The sequence below is a fragment of the Podarcis bocagei genome (genome assembly GCF_964188305.1).
Source record: "Podarcis bocagei genome assembly, chromosome: 1".
NCBI classification, from domain to species: domain Eukaryota; kingdom Metazoa; phylum Chordata; class Lepidosauria; order Squamata; family Lacertidae; genus Podarcis; species Podarcis bocagei.
The window spans coordinates 129292592-129306798 of NC_138125.1; the positions used below are offsets into that span (position 1 = coordinate 129292592).

The window sequence follows — 14207 nt, forward strand, 5'->3', positions numbered from 1 at the left end:
ATATAATCTGTCTCTCTGACTCAGTCTCTCTGCTGATCTTTGGCTGTTCAACTGTCCTCAACTTTTCAGTAGTTTTGCACATGTATCTGAATGTATTATTCAACTTTGAAAATGTATTTCCTAAAAGTAATGGGAGTTTTCCAGAGCAAATTCATACTGCTCTCCAATGTGCCCAAGTATTGCCTGCAGAATAGGGCATAGGTTCCTTGATATATCTGCTAACATTTTTGCAGCTGCAAAATATCAGAAATTATTTTCAAATGTTATATTTTTTATTGATCTTGAACTTTGATACTCATCCCTGCTCACCAACTTAGCTCAGTATTATAACATGCCTTGTGTTGTGCTCACCTTCTTTTTTCAAATAGTATACTTTGAGGGAAAATCTGTGTCTTTAAGCTGTAGAAAGTTATTTAAATCCCAAATACTTTGGTGATCAGCAGTTTCTCTGGCCATCATCTTGCAGACGCAGGAAGGCTTCTAGATTAATTCATGTTCCATGTGCTACTGGAGTAGTCCATCAATGGAACTTGCCTGTAGAAGCTCCTGTGAACTACAGCTTGGCTCTGGATAATAAGGTTTCTTGGATCATTAGCATGCATAGTGTTGTGATGACCTATTTTGCGTCAAATTTTTCACTTGTGTGTAGTAGTCACAGGAGATCACTCCAGAAGTCACCCCGTGGCTGCCAAATGCTATGGTGGAACTAACCCTTTGGCCTTATCCGTCACAGATGTGCAAATACAGTTCTGTTGGCCCAAGAGAGTAAATAGCAATAATGGAAGGTTGGGGTAAACATAAAGATAAATGTTGACTGGAAATGAGATTTTGAAATTACCCCCTTGCTCATAATTGGGTTAAGTGGGTTGTGATGAAAAGAAATAAGTAATTAAGATAATCACAGTTTTTAAATAAGTTACCACATGAAAAGCACCTCCCAGGCTATAGAGTGGTTCAGAGCCTAGTAATTATGTAGTCTGTGTAGCAGCATACCCCAGACTGCAGCAAAACTGCCTCCTTGAGGCTGGTAGTGGTATTGTGACCTCATAAACCCATTACAGTGGTACCTCAGGTTAAGTATTTAATTCGTTCTGTTTCTGGGTTAGCGGAGTCTGTAACCTGAAGCGTATGTAACCTGAAGCATATATAACCCGAGGTACCACTGTATACCAGTGGCCAAACACATATGGGTTCAAAACCTATAACCTGGACAGAACCTAAGGTATTGCCTTTTTCTATAACTATGTTATGTGGAACTTACAGCTTTATAAATGGTGCTCTATAACCACATTTTCATGTGGTTGATCCGTGGATAAGTATTTCTTGGATAAAACATTCAATTGCAGATGTGGCAATCTCACTTCCTGTCTAATATGGCTCTGTTAAACCTTGCCACCATTGGTGAGTTGACTGTCCAAAGTCTGCAGGTTTAAATATATGCCATGGTAACAATGCAGAATATGATCTGGGCTATTAGAAAGTGACATAGTCTGCCAACAGGTTGGAAAACCTATTGGTAATGACATTTTCCATGCATTGGGGAAAGCTTTAAAAGGCTGGAAGTATGTTTCTGGTGCGGTGGTGCAAAAAAGGGCCCTGATAATGAGGGAAATGTATAGTACTGAATACTAGCTGGATAGTGTGTGTACTATTGCTTTAAAAGTTGGCTATGAAAAGGTTAATGGCCTAGCAACATTTCCATTTCAAAACGTTATTTTTATAGGGGTATATAACTTGGCTCAAAAACTGGGTCTGTGTGGAAACTTGGCAAGAATAGCATCAACCAAGAAATGTATTTTCAGTTTTGCAAACTTTGAAATATATTTGGCTGCATTAATTAACAGATTTAGGTCTCTATTTTTAAAATTCTTAAACACTAATTAGTAAAGAAGGCCAATCTTTACATTGGGGCAAACTTTTCTTGATTTTTCAGCTGTATCAATGCAGGCATCATTTTGCTCTCTATATACTTTGTTGAAATAAAACAAAATATCAGGTGTTTAATTTTATAGTAGTTTTGATAGAACTAAAAAAAAAATGAAACAAAATAGCCCTCTAAAGAAAATACCTCACTGTTCACAAGTACCCTGTCAAATCTGGCTGTAATTCGGTAGAGGGCTTGAAAGTTTCTTAGAGCTGATTCGGATGTTACACATTAGCAGGGATTAAGATGCGAGAACTACTTTCACTTTTGAATTCTTACTAAAAATGTTTTATCTAAAGTACTGAGAGGACAGGGTGTACGTTCCACATTTTACTTTGAATTGCCTAACTCTGTGCTGTGTAGTTGGAATCTTGTGTGTATAGAATCCTGAACTACTCATATATTTCTGCATGGGAGATAGAATGATCTAGCTAAAAAAGCCTTTTCCCCGTGAAGAAGATACTATTGAATATTTGGTGAAGTGGTCTACGTTATTGGTTTAGTGATTTTTATTGGTGTATCGATTTTATTCATATTTTGTGTTTCAAATTGTTTTAATACTATGAACTCAAGGGTACACTGAGGAGTGTTAGGCTAGTTGAAGAAATAATAAAGCAATAGCAAGAAGTGAGGAAGATAGGAGAGCAGAAGTTTGCCATACTTTTCATTCCCATGTGATGCTGCTATGCATAGCTAACCTAACAGACATGCATGGGGATGACTGTATGTGACCGGATGTATATGCCCATGCAAATATGCATGGAAGTTATTTTGTGTGATTCTGATTGTTTCTGCACCATGCAGCTAGAGATGTGTATTCCGCCCCCCCCCCCCTTCTGAAAACAGGGCTTGAGGGTGCACATTGCACACTGGGGCACTGCATGTGATTTTTCCTGGTGTGTGTGTCATTCCTAGCTGTGTTCCAGTCTTGCAGGAATATAGCACAAACAGACTGAAGCAGGCAGTGACTCTAGTTATGGAATTCAATATTTTTTTGCTTGTATCCTTTTCCTATAGTGTTTACTGCATGTAAAAGTTATGGATTACTAATTATATCTCGGTGTAGAATACTGTGGCATTACCTGATTTGGCATTAAACTGGTTGGAATTGCTGGTTGTATCAGGTTGTTGTTGTTTTTTTAAAATCCTATGTGTTCCACTCAAATTATGATATAATTATGTTATTTTATTTTTTTGAACAGTGGAACGAGTTGAAAGAGACAACCTCTCAGAATATTGTGTTCTTGGCCAGCGTCCCATGCACTTACCAAATATCAACCAGCTGGCAACCTTGGGCAAAACAAATGAACAGTCTCCTCACGGTCAAATTCACCACAGCACTCCGATCAGAAACCAAGTGCCAACTTTGCAGCCAATCATGAGCCCTGGTCTTCTTACGCCTCAACTCAGTCCACAACTTGTCAGGCAACAGATAGCAATGGCCCACTTGATAAACCAGCAGATTGCAGTAAGCCGGCTATTGGCTCATCAACACCCGCAGGCTATTAACCAACAGTTTCTAAACCATCCGCCCATCCCTAGAACAGTCAAACCAGAGCCAACAAATTCATCAGTGGAAGTCTCTCCAGATATCTACCAGCAAGTCAGGGATGAGTTGAAGAGGGCCAGTGTATCCCAAGCTGTCTTTGCAAGAGTGGCTTTCAATCGCACCCAGGTATCACATTTTTATTTCAATTTCTTATTCCAGTCCAAAATTGGAACATAGTTACATTTTAACAAAGATTGGTTGCATGTCATTATAGGAAGCTCATCTGGGAAATAATGTGTTCCCTTACAACAGTTGTTACACATAGGCTTTCAAAATGATCATTTTTTTATTGAAAGGTTTTAATGGAATACAAGGGTACATTTAACATCTCTAATTTCAATTCATAGAGTCCTTTCTACAGGTCAGTTACATTTGGGGTGAGACACTGGTGACATTGGCCTTGTGAGGTTGCGGGGGGAGGGGGCGGGAAAAGAAGGGGGGATAATGATCTTTCATTCTTTTGCATAGTATATTTGCGGAGCGTTTGTATCACGAGGCTAGGCTCTTGAATGCTTACTTAAAGCCTGATCTAGATTTTGGGAGTGTAGGAAGAGAACCTCCAGATTTCCTACATCCTTTCTCTCCAGCTAGGAGGAAAGGCATGGCAGTTATCCAAAAAGAATCTATCTGTGTACTTCTGTCCTTGTCTCTTTGGTTCTTAGTACAGACAACAAGAACTCAAGGACAGTCCTGATCTTCAACCAATACCTCCTCAGGCTGAAAAAGTTTGCTTGCCTGCTTGCTGTTTTAAATTGTTAGATGTTTTGAGATACGTTAATTTTTCAGTACAGTACTTCATTTCCAAATAAACATGCTGTTATAAAATATTATGGCCAGGGTATGAGTAAATAAAGGGTGGACAAAGAGAAACCACTTGATCCTTTCCCCTCTGGCCCATTTCAGCTGAAAAATGTCCTTCCCAAACTGCTTTTTAAAGATGCATCGTTCCCATATCTTTCCACTTGGCAATTTGAGGGAGGTGATTTGGAGCTCGGAGTGGGGAGCAGGGAAAACAATTAAAGAGCCTGTCTTCATGTGCCTTTCTCCTGCTCATACCCAATCTACCTAGTCAGCTAAAGAAAACAAAAGGTTTAAAAAAAAATCATAGAGGAAATAATCACAGAATTTTAGGGTCGAACTATATGTGACATGCATATGTGTGTTTAAAAAAAGTGACAGTTTTGTGAGGTGGCAATTTGCAATAGAGAACTGAAGAGGAAGGGAGGCACAACTCTTTCTGCTGCCTACTATTTCTCCATTCCAAATCATTATGTTCCTCCTTACCATGGGCTTCTTTGTACGTTTGTGAGAGCTGAAATGTGTCCGGAGCTATTTGTTTATTTGGAGATCTTTGGGTCAGTCCAGAATAAAGGTGGCAGACAGGAAAGTGTAAGCATGTATATTAGGGATGGCTAACCTATGGACCAGATCTGTGCCCTCCATGCCCACCTACACAAAGTCTTTTCTAACCTCCCAAGGTTGCCCTGCCAACAATGTGCTGCTCATAGTTTTCTTTTCATTGACTGATCCATGGTTCTGTGCCAGTGTGTTCACACATTGCCCAAAGGTGGCAAAAAGTTGTTGTCAGTGGTAGTAGCACCACATCATGTAAGTTGCCTGCCACTTTCTTAAACATGAATGCTTCCGTAGTGTAGTGCTTGAAAATCTTCATTTTCAGCACTTCCTGTTGCTTTGTTTATGAGATCAATATTTGTTGCCTCTTCTCTGTGGGTGTCCAAACTTTTTTCAAAGAAGGCCAGATTTGATGAAGTGAAGGACTGTGAGGGCTGACCAAAGGGCCAACCTAAGTTGCTGAGGTTTTTTTAGGATTTTACCCCAGGAAATAAACTGCTACAGGGGCCGGATTAGGCCCCCGAAACAGACTTTGGACATGCCTGGCCTCACCTTGGCCAGTAAAGTAAATGTGGCTGGGGAGGGTGCAGCACTGAGATGGGAAGAAGCCTATCTAGAGAGGCCGTTGCTGTTTGCCAGTACTTCTGAGTGAAAAATAGACAGTGGTGGTCCAGCACCATGAAAATCAGTGAGTTAAAAGTGGGGTGTGGGAATGGCAGGTGACAGTGGAGACAGACAACATGGTGTCCTCCAGATGATGTTGAAACCACCGAGCCTAGGGCTTGCCGATCAGAAGGTCGGTGGTTCGAATCCCCATGACGGGGTGAGCTCCCGTTGCTTAGTCCCTGCTCCTGCCAACCTAGCAGTTCGAAAGCACGTCAAAGTGCAAGTAGATAAATAGGTACCACTCCGGCGGGAAGGTAAACGGCGTTTCCGCTTGCTGCTCTGGTTCGCCAGAAGCGGATTAGTCATGCTGGCCCCATGACCCAGAAGCTGTACGCCGGCTCCCTTGGCCAATAAAGCGAGATGAGCGCGCAATCCCAGAGTCGGCCATGACTAGACCTAATGGTCAGGGGTACCTTTACCTTTACCTAGCATGAACAGTGGTCAGGGATGATATGATTTGGTTACTTCTGATGTAATAATATATACTTCTATTCTAAGGCAATGTACATGAAACACGTCCCAGCCTTTCAGTGCACTATATAAATGCTGTTATTTCATGGTGAAATAGCAATCTTATTTCAAAATACTTTATCCCTGAATAAATTGTGTGTCCATCCAACATTTATGTCTATATTTGTGTGCATGCATAAAAATGGCTGCAGTTCCAAGCAGTCATATAGAACAGCATATCTCAGCTCCATCCTTGCACCTTGCAACATAGTAAGTGTAGGCCAGGAGTAGTAGCAAAGATGGCAATACTGTCTACTTTTTAAAAATCTCCTGGAGGTCTGCTCCACACACAGCACAGGCCAGTTGTCTGTTCTAGTGGATTAATGATTTTTTTTGGCACTACCATGCTGAAAATGCCATGTTATGTGGGAACTAATTAACGTCCGCAGCATACTTTTATTACTTCCTTTCTGCTATTAAATTTATAAGATGGCTACAGCCAGCAAAAACATTCACTTTGAATCAAAATGACTGAATTTTTCAGGTTAGCCTTGAGGATATCAAATAAAAATTATAGTGGAATGCATGAGTATTTCCTTTTTAAAATGCTGCTTTTAATTTGGAAAAGGATTTCATCCCTCTGGAACTCTAACCTGTTTTGTTTGTATATGTATGCTCAATATAATAAACATAGACATTATTGACACAGTAACATACTTTGAACTTGAGGAAGAGGTCAGCCGTAATATTGGCTTTGTAGTTTTTCTACTACTGTTAATGAATAAAACACTATATTTTAGCAAATTTGTAAAATTTGTAATGATAGTACCCAAGCCTACAGTGAAACAAACAAAAACTATTCCCAGGGTCAAAAGCTTCTGGGTGAAATTTATTTATTTATTCACTTTATATCCCATCCTGCCTCCCAAAGGACCCCAGGCAAATTTCACTAGATAGTATGTGGAGTGCAGAACTGGGATTAGTGAAACAGTGAAATGTCAAATATTCATAAGAGTGGTAAAACAAGCATTGCTACAATTTCCCCAAGAAAGTATGCATGCACTGTGCTGATCTATAATATTTAAAGTGGGTATCACCCTTCTTCTTGCTATGTGACTGAACTCTGTTACAATTAAACACTCCACCACCACATTGACATTAAGTGTTCAGTGACAGCTCAACATTTTTGGGTCCTGTTTCAGGTGTAACTTTGGTCAACTTACTTCAGTGCTGTTTCTCTCCCTTATTGTTTGGGTTCTTATTCCCTCTGTATTTATCTCATGAAATAATCTGAGGTGCAGGGGTTGACCTTTATTTGAGAGTTTACATGAGCTGGAAGGGCAATAACTTTCTAAATTGAGTTAATGAACATGTGTATTATATATGCAAGGCCCCAGTTTCAATCATCGTTACTTCCAGATAAAAGCTTTCAGATGGCTGCCACAAACAAATTTGCTCACAGTGGGCTCGGTTCAGATGATCATTTCTCATCAGCCACTTTGATCCTCCCTTTGTGAAAATGAACAAATCGGGAAATCTTCCCATTAACTATGGTGAATGGCTTCAGAACAAGCCAGAATATGAAGCCATGCTTTGAAACTGGCTTCATATCTTGGCTTGTTCTGAAGCTATTCAATATAATTTTAAAAAGCAAGGAACTATAGTTAATGCAGTCTTCCTAGTTTGTTCACTTGCTCAGAGGTGCGTTGTGTGCAGCCAAAAGCTTGTTCAGAGCTCTACTTATTAAGCCAGTTTATTTATTTCATAAAATTTATACACCACTTGGCTGAGGGGGTGGAGAGAGCCCCTCAAAGTGGTTTACAAAGAGAAGGAAAAAAAAAGAGCCAAAAGAATGATAACCTAAACAGCTGATAGAATGATAACCTAAACAGCGTGCCTAGAAGATGGGAACTTGAGGTAACACTATACCTGTGGCAGAGTTGCAGAGAACTCCATATATGCCATATTCAGTTTGAGACCTTGATAGGTTGTTAGAATATGATGTTTGCAGATGCAGTATTAAATAGGAGGAGAGGAATTGTGATAGAAATATGGGTTGGGGAATAAATATGGCCGCTGGAGCCATGGGAATTAACAATCATATCTAGAGAGAAGGATGAAAAGTAAGGAGCAAAGGCTAATTTGCAAACTCACCCTACTTATATCTCTGACAAGTAAATTAAATTAAATTAAATACTCTGACAAGTATTAAATTTTAACTTCAAAATACATATTTATTTATTTAAAAAAAACCTTTCAGTAAACTAGCTAATAGAATTTATTAATCCCTAAATGATGGACTAGTATTTAATCCTTATATAGTGAGTGGTGTGTTGTACATTAACCTGCAATTAAGTCCAGCTTCATAAAATATGTACTGTGGGGCTTGTTTAATAGATAAACTATTCTCTAATTTATTTTAAAGTCCAATGACCTACATACTTGGAGGCTGAAAAACCCCTTTTACTAACATTATTTCTCCCTTGAGATCTTCCATCCAAGTAAATCTGTTAAATGAAGTAGAGGAAGCTTTGATCCAAACTAGGCTAAATCCATTGGAACAAATTGCTGACACACATGTGTATTGGGGAAAGGGAGAAATCTCAAAATGAATCTTGAAATGTGGTTAGATCTCACCCTAGATGTAGTGCAGGGACCAGTTATGTACCCTTTTGTCTGTAGTGTTTCCCCTTCCCCTTGTTCACAGACAATGTAAGGAGGGATGTAGCCAGTTTCTGGATACTTTGGTATTGTAACTATATCAGAAGGACCTGCCCACTTCCTCACGAATCTGCCCAAATACTAGGTGACTGGAGAAAAGGTCATCGCAGTTGTAGTACTCTACAATTCTTTGTTGAATGCAAAATCGTCTCCTTTTTTTGGCATCTGGGGATGGGATTAAAAACAACAATGGCTCTGTTATACTTTAGATCTGTTTTTATAGTTGCTGTACTTTTATCTTGCCCTGCTGCTTTTAGTAATATTCTCTACTGTTGGTATGCATTTATTCTTGTTCGTAAACTGCTCAGGGAGTTGTACAATGGGATATATATATATTTTCTAAATAAGTCCACTGAGCTTACAAACTAAATAGTTCTTTGTATTAATCTAATTCAAGTTGCCTTGGAAGATCATTTGAAGGCAGAGTTTTAATTTTGCAAATAAATAAATAAATAAATAAAAATTTTGGGGGAGCTTTGCTCTCGTTACTTATTAATGGAATTTCAGAGAACTGATAAAATTACTACTACTCAAAATTGCTTTCTGTTGCTTCCCCATTTCAGCTTTCTACTGAACTCACTATGTTGTTCAACAGTGGTTGGATTTCTCAGCTCCTCTTCTGGCACTTAACATTTCCCACCTCCAAAGGCTGTACTAATGATGTCATCCAGGAACTGGGCTCACATTGCATCCAGAACAAAATGTTCCCTTAGTTTAATGAGCAGGGAAACCCCACATACTTTAAGTGATAAATATCCTGAAATGCCCACACAATTAAGAAAGGTTTGTGTACAAGATAAGCTTTCCCCTTCATGGCCAATGGCAGCACCCAGTACTGCTGCTGACAGCCCAGTATTGGGGGTGGGGGAGCAGGACTGACACTTGCTCCCCAGCTTGGATTTATCATGTGGCGGCAGCAGGCAATATTCTGTTGTGAGGAAATGGTACCCTGGACAGCTCCATAGAAGGTTGAGGCTGAAGACTTCATGAGAGTGGAGCTCAAGTGTTGCTTCAGCAAGAGTCAGCCTCAGGCTGAGCCTTACATAGGACCTGCAGCTTTGTCTCAGTAGCTAGATCTACCATCAATGAGAGGAGCCTCTTCACTTAAAGGAAGTGGCAGCTTGTACTAGCAGTTGTTTACTCAGTGTCAGAGGAGGACAGCATCACGTACTTGGGCTGGAGGGGTACTGGCACCACAGGGTTTTCTTGCAGACATGAGTGTGTGTTTTAGTTGTATCTGTTTAACCCCAAGCTGTGAGCTGTCTTGGATCCTGCACTGGGAGAAACACAGGATATAAACAAAGAAGTGATTCTGGTTGGCTAGGTGCCCTATGGGCACGTTCCTCTCCCGGTCTGAATCCCCAGCCTTATCCCCTGAAGAAAGGGAGTGTGAACCTAAGGTCATGATAGGCAGAAAGCTGCAATGTTGATGTTCCCTGGAGTGACATTATGTCGGTTCTTTGTGGGAGTGTGTAAATGACATGTGGATTGCAAATCATGACAATGCTGCTGTCACCGCTGCAGTCTTGAGAAATAAGCCTAGCTATTCACTTGCCAGTTTATTGCACTTGAACCCTGAGATCCACCAACCAGAGCAAAAGACATACATTTTGTATTATTCTTTGTCCAAGGATTGGCTCTACATTACAGAACAAAACCAAGTCTTTACACAAAACTCCACTCATAATTATCCTCACTCCTACTTCCTTTATTTCACTACTATAACATCTTGTTGTTACATTGTGAAATAATTGGGAGCCAGGAATCCTAGATGTCCTGGGTGATCTACCCAGAGATCTACCAGTAGATCACAATTGGAGTGTGCCAGAAATTGCTATATCAGGTTAAAAAATGCTTGTTTAGAAAAGCATCATACCACAAGTAAAATTTATGTGTGAACGAATCCTTATAATGGAAATACTTCCTTTTTTGCAACAGCATAATATTTTTGCTGAATAATTCCCCCAAATTTCTATTGTAGCAACAAGGAATGGTTTGGCTTTTCTAATACACAATAAAACCCAGAGAGTGGAATATTTATTGAAATCTTTGGATGCATAAGCACTGCTTTCTGTGATGTCAGGAAACGGAGCATATTTCTCCTTCCAAACTTTTTAGTGAAAGTATTTGTGCTCCCACTTGAGGCTTCAGCTATAAACTGAGGACTAGCCCATTTTGTGGGCACCAGCAGGGTGATGTGTTCTTGCTCCAGGGACACAATTTATCAAGCCACTCTATATATTTTTGTGTTTTTGTTTTTTTTAAAGGACTTCCCTTTTTGTGAAATTGGGCCCGGTAGCCAGATTTGCTTAACTAGTTGGATGATTAGCAATACTTGTTTTATAGAACAAACACAGAAAATGGGAATATTTATGGAGCTAAAGATTTTTCTTATTGATAAAACTTGTCTTTTGCTTATATAGATGGAACAGATATTGGCCATCAGAATGGATACCGGTAATTGTTGAAAGCATTATCTTTTAAGGTCCTCACTTTATTTCCAGTTGCTTTGTGACATGCAAGAATTTTAATTAGCAGCTGTCACCCACTTATTGTTTGTTACAGTATATCTTTCCTCCCCATTGAAATTTGAATGGAAACACATTATAAAATTTGACAATGAGAAAGATACATTTTTTCTGGATCTGTAGGCTGGTTTCTGTTTGTGGGCTCTAAATCACTTGTGAGGTGCTCTTGTATGCCTGTCATCTCTTTTCAAAAGAATGACAACAATGGCAGCATCCATGTAACAAAATGTAAGTCTGTAGCCTTGATAGTTGCAAAGAGAAGATTAGAAATATGAGGGCAAAGTATAAAATAACTGGACACAAGAAATATTGCAAAAAGAGGTTTTTTAAAATATTGTGAATATAAATATATATTTTTTCAAAGTAAAGGTCACTTTCTATGCATTTCAGAATAAGAATGTATTAATATGTTGTGTCAGGAAGAAACTGCCATCTTGATGAAAGCTGGTTAGTTTTTGCATTGCATGCTAAAGTTGAAGTGATATAGTGGATTCATATTGTATACAAAGGGAAGGTGCCATTGGGCAAAAAGGGCAAAAAGGGCTAGTGATTTGATTAGAAATGTCTTTTTTTCCTAGCTCATTGGAAGCCAAATATTATCTGACCTTTGTCTTGTCTGCTTGAAGAAGGGCAAGATAACATTTTCTTTTTTCTGTATTTATTAGGGGTATGAATCTGCTCTGTATGAACCCTGACTCATGAGCAGAGGGGCAGGGGATCTGTGCCTTGTCAGAGTGAAGTAGAGCTCCTATGAGGTCTGACAGGGCAGATCGGAGACCACACAGCACACTTCATTGCACTTTGTGACTCAGGCATAAAACAACAAGACTGCATAAAGTATGCCTTACCACAGAAAAACTATGTCTCATTCTCTAACTGTAAGGAAAATGCAAGGATGGAGTGGATGAAGGGTATAGCTTTGCAGAAGCAAAACTCAGAGTGCATAAAGGAAACATCGGAGTGGGGGAAAAAACCTCCTAAGTGAGGTCCACGGACTTTTTGCTATGCACCTTTAAAACTCCCACCTGCTCAAAATCAGTTTTAAAGGTGCATAGCAAAAAGTCCGTGGACCCATTTGTGTGCAGTTTGTGTTTGCTACACAGGGGCACCATTCTCTTGTCTGAAATTTTCAGACCAATTTCCCACAAAATACTAAGTGAGCTTAAGTGATTCCTTTTTTATATCCCCCCAACTGCAACAGCTGTCTTTGTAGGGAAACTACTGTGGCCACCCTTCTGAAATTTGGTAGGGTTCAAGCCTTCAGAAAAGGTGATTATTACTGAATCCTCCCCCCAAATCTCTTTCCTCAAGGTAAAATTAAAAATACACATTTTTCTAAAATATTCAAGGAATTCAACATTACTGAATCCTCCCCACAAATCTCTTTCCTCAAGGTAAAATTAAAAATACACATTTTTCTAAAATATTCAAGGAATTCAACATTGTGCTGTAGTGAATGTCCCATCAGCTCAAGCTCTTCAGCTTGCCAGGTCGAATGAGCCTCCTTTCTTCCCTGTCACACACTGTTCTGGGGGTTCTCCCTACCTGCTGAGCCAATTTAGAGGGTGTGTAGGGGGAGGAGCGGGGGAGAAGCCCCATTGCACAACCCAAAGCTCTCATGCAGGACATGGGCTGATGGGACTCATTAGGTGAACCTTGCGAAAGGTGTCAGGTCCACTACCCTCTGGCTGTAAGGTAAAGGTAAAGGTACCCCTGCCCGTACGGGCCAGTCTTGCCAGACTCTAGGGTTGTGCGCTCATCTCGCTTAAGAGGCCGGGGGGCAGCGCTGTCCGCAGACACTTCCGGGTCACGTGGCTAGTGTGACGAAGCTGCTCTGGCGAGCCAGCACCAGCGCAGCACATGGAAAAGCCATTTACCTTCCCGCTACAAAGCGGTACCTATTTATCTACTTGCACTTAAGGGTGCTTTCGAACTGCTAGGTGGGCAGGAGCAGGGACCGAGCAACGGGAGCTCACCCCGTCGCGGGGATTCGAACCGCCAACCATGCGATCGGCAAGTCCTAGGCGCTGAGGTTTAACCCACAGCGCCACCCGCGTCCCTCCCTCTGGCTGTATTTGCCTGTAATTTGGTGGGCTTAATCCAATTTGGAGAGACTGCCATGCCTGCAAAATCCATCCATTTCTAAATTTGCAGCCATTATTTTTATTCCCTGCAACAGTGATTGTTAGGAAACAGAGCTTTGTTTTTAACAAATCGGCTTCAGACTCAAAACATGAATTGAATCAAACAGACCACAGAGTGACTCGGAACAGATTGGACTGCTTCCTATGTGACACCTCTAGTATTTTTTAAAATAAAAATGTACACCATAGTTATTGTTCATATGTCTCTTATCGTTAGTTACAAAAGCCATTTTCTGAAGCTAATTTTGTGCAATTTTCTGATTGCCTGAAACTTTTTTCATGCTGAGTGGCACAAGGCGGGTGGGTGGGAAGGGTGTATGAATTCAATAGGACTTATTCTCAGGAAATTGGAGATAGGATAGCAGCCTTTTAAGTTGTTAGAATTAAAAGACTTAAATTAAGTCTTAAATTAAAAGGACCCCTGGACAGTTAGGCCTTCTGAACATGGCCTTCTGCTTTCCTCCCAGCTCATAAATGTCTTCTGGTTCTTGGAAGCAAATGTGTTGCAAGAATTTTGGATATCAAAATATGTTGCTTCCTTTGTGACGTCGTTCAAAACGGTCTACTTTATTAAATACAATACTTAGCAGTTGCATGTCGTTTATTTTGCTCTTTCCTCACAATTCCCCTGAGCTCCACAAGCACACACTGCCCTTCCTAAAAAGAGATACTGTAATAAAAAGAGACTTTATTAAGCTAATGTAATAGCAGCATTTTCTTTGAGGAGTAAAACATTTCATTTTTAATAATAAAAATTGAATTCCCATCATTGCACACTGTATACATTTTATTCAAATCAGCCTGAATGCGGCCGTTCCAAGGCTAAGGAGAGATCTCCTGAGATATATATACGTTAAGCATTAGTTAAATTA

General features: G+C 40.1%; 1 protein-coding gene across 2 annotated transcripts in view; it reads left to right on the forward strand.

Annotated features, from left to right (window-relative positions):
• SATB2 (SATB homeobox 2) overlaps positions 1 to 14207 on the forward strand; it is a 118426-nt gene that overhangs the window by 58055 nt on the left and 46164 nt on the right. For both annotated transcript variants that reach the window (XM_081167009.1, XM_081167010.1), the window contains exon 7: positions 3127 to 3599. In XM_081167009.1, coding sequence (XP_081023135.1) covers positions 3127 to 3599 — 473 coding nt within the window. The remainder of the gene's footprint in view (positions 1 to 3126; positions 3600 to 14207) is intronic.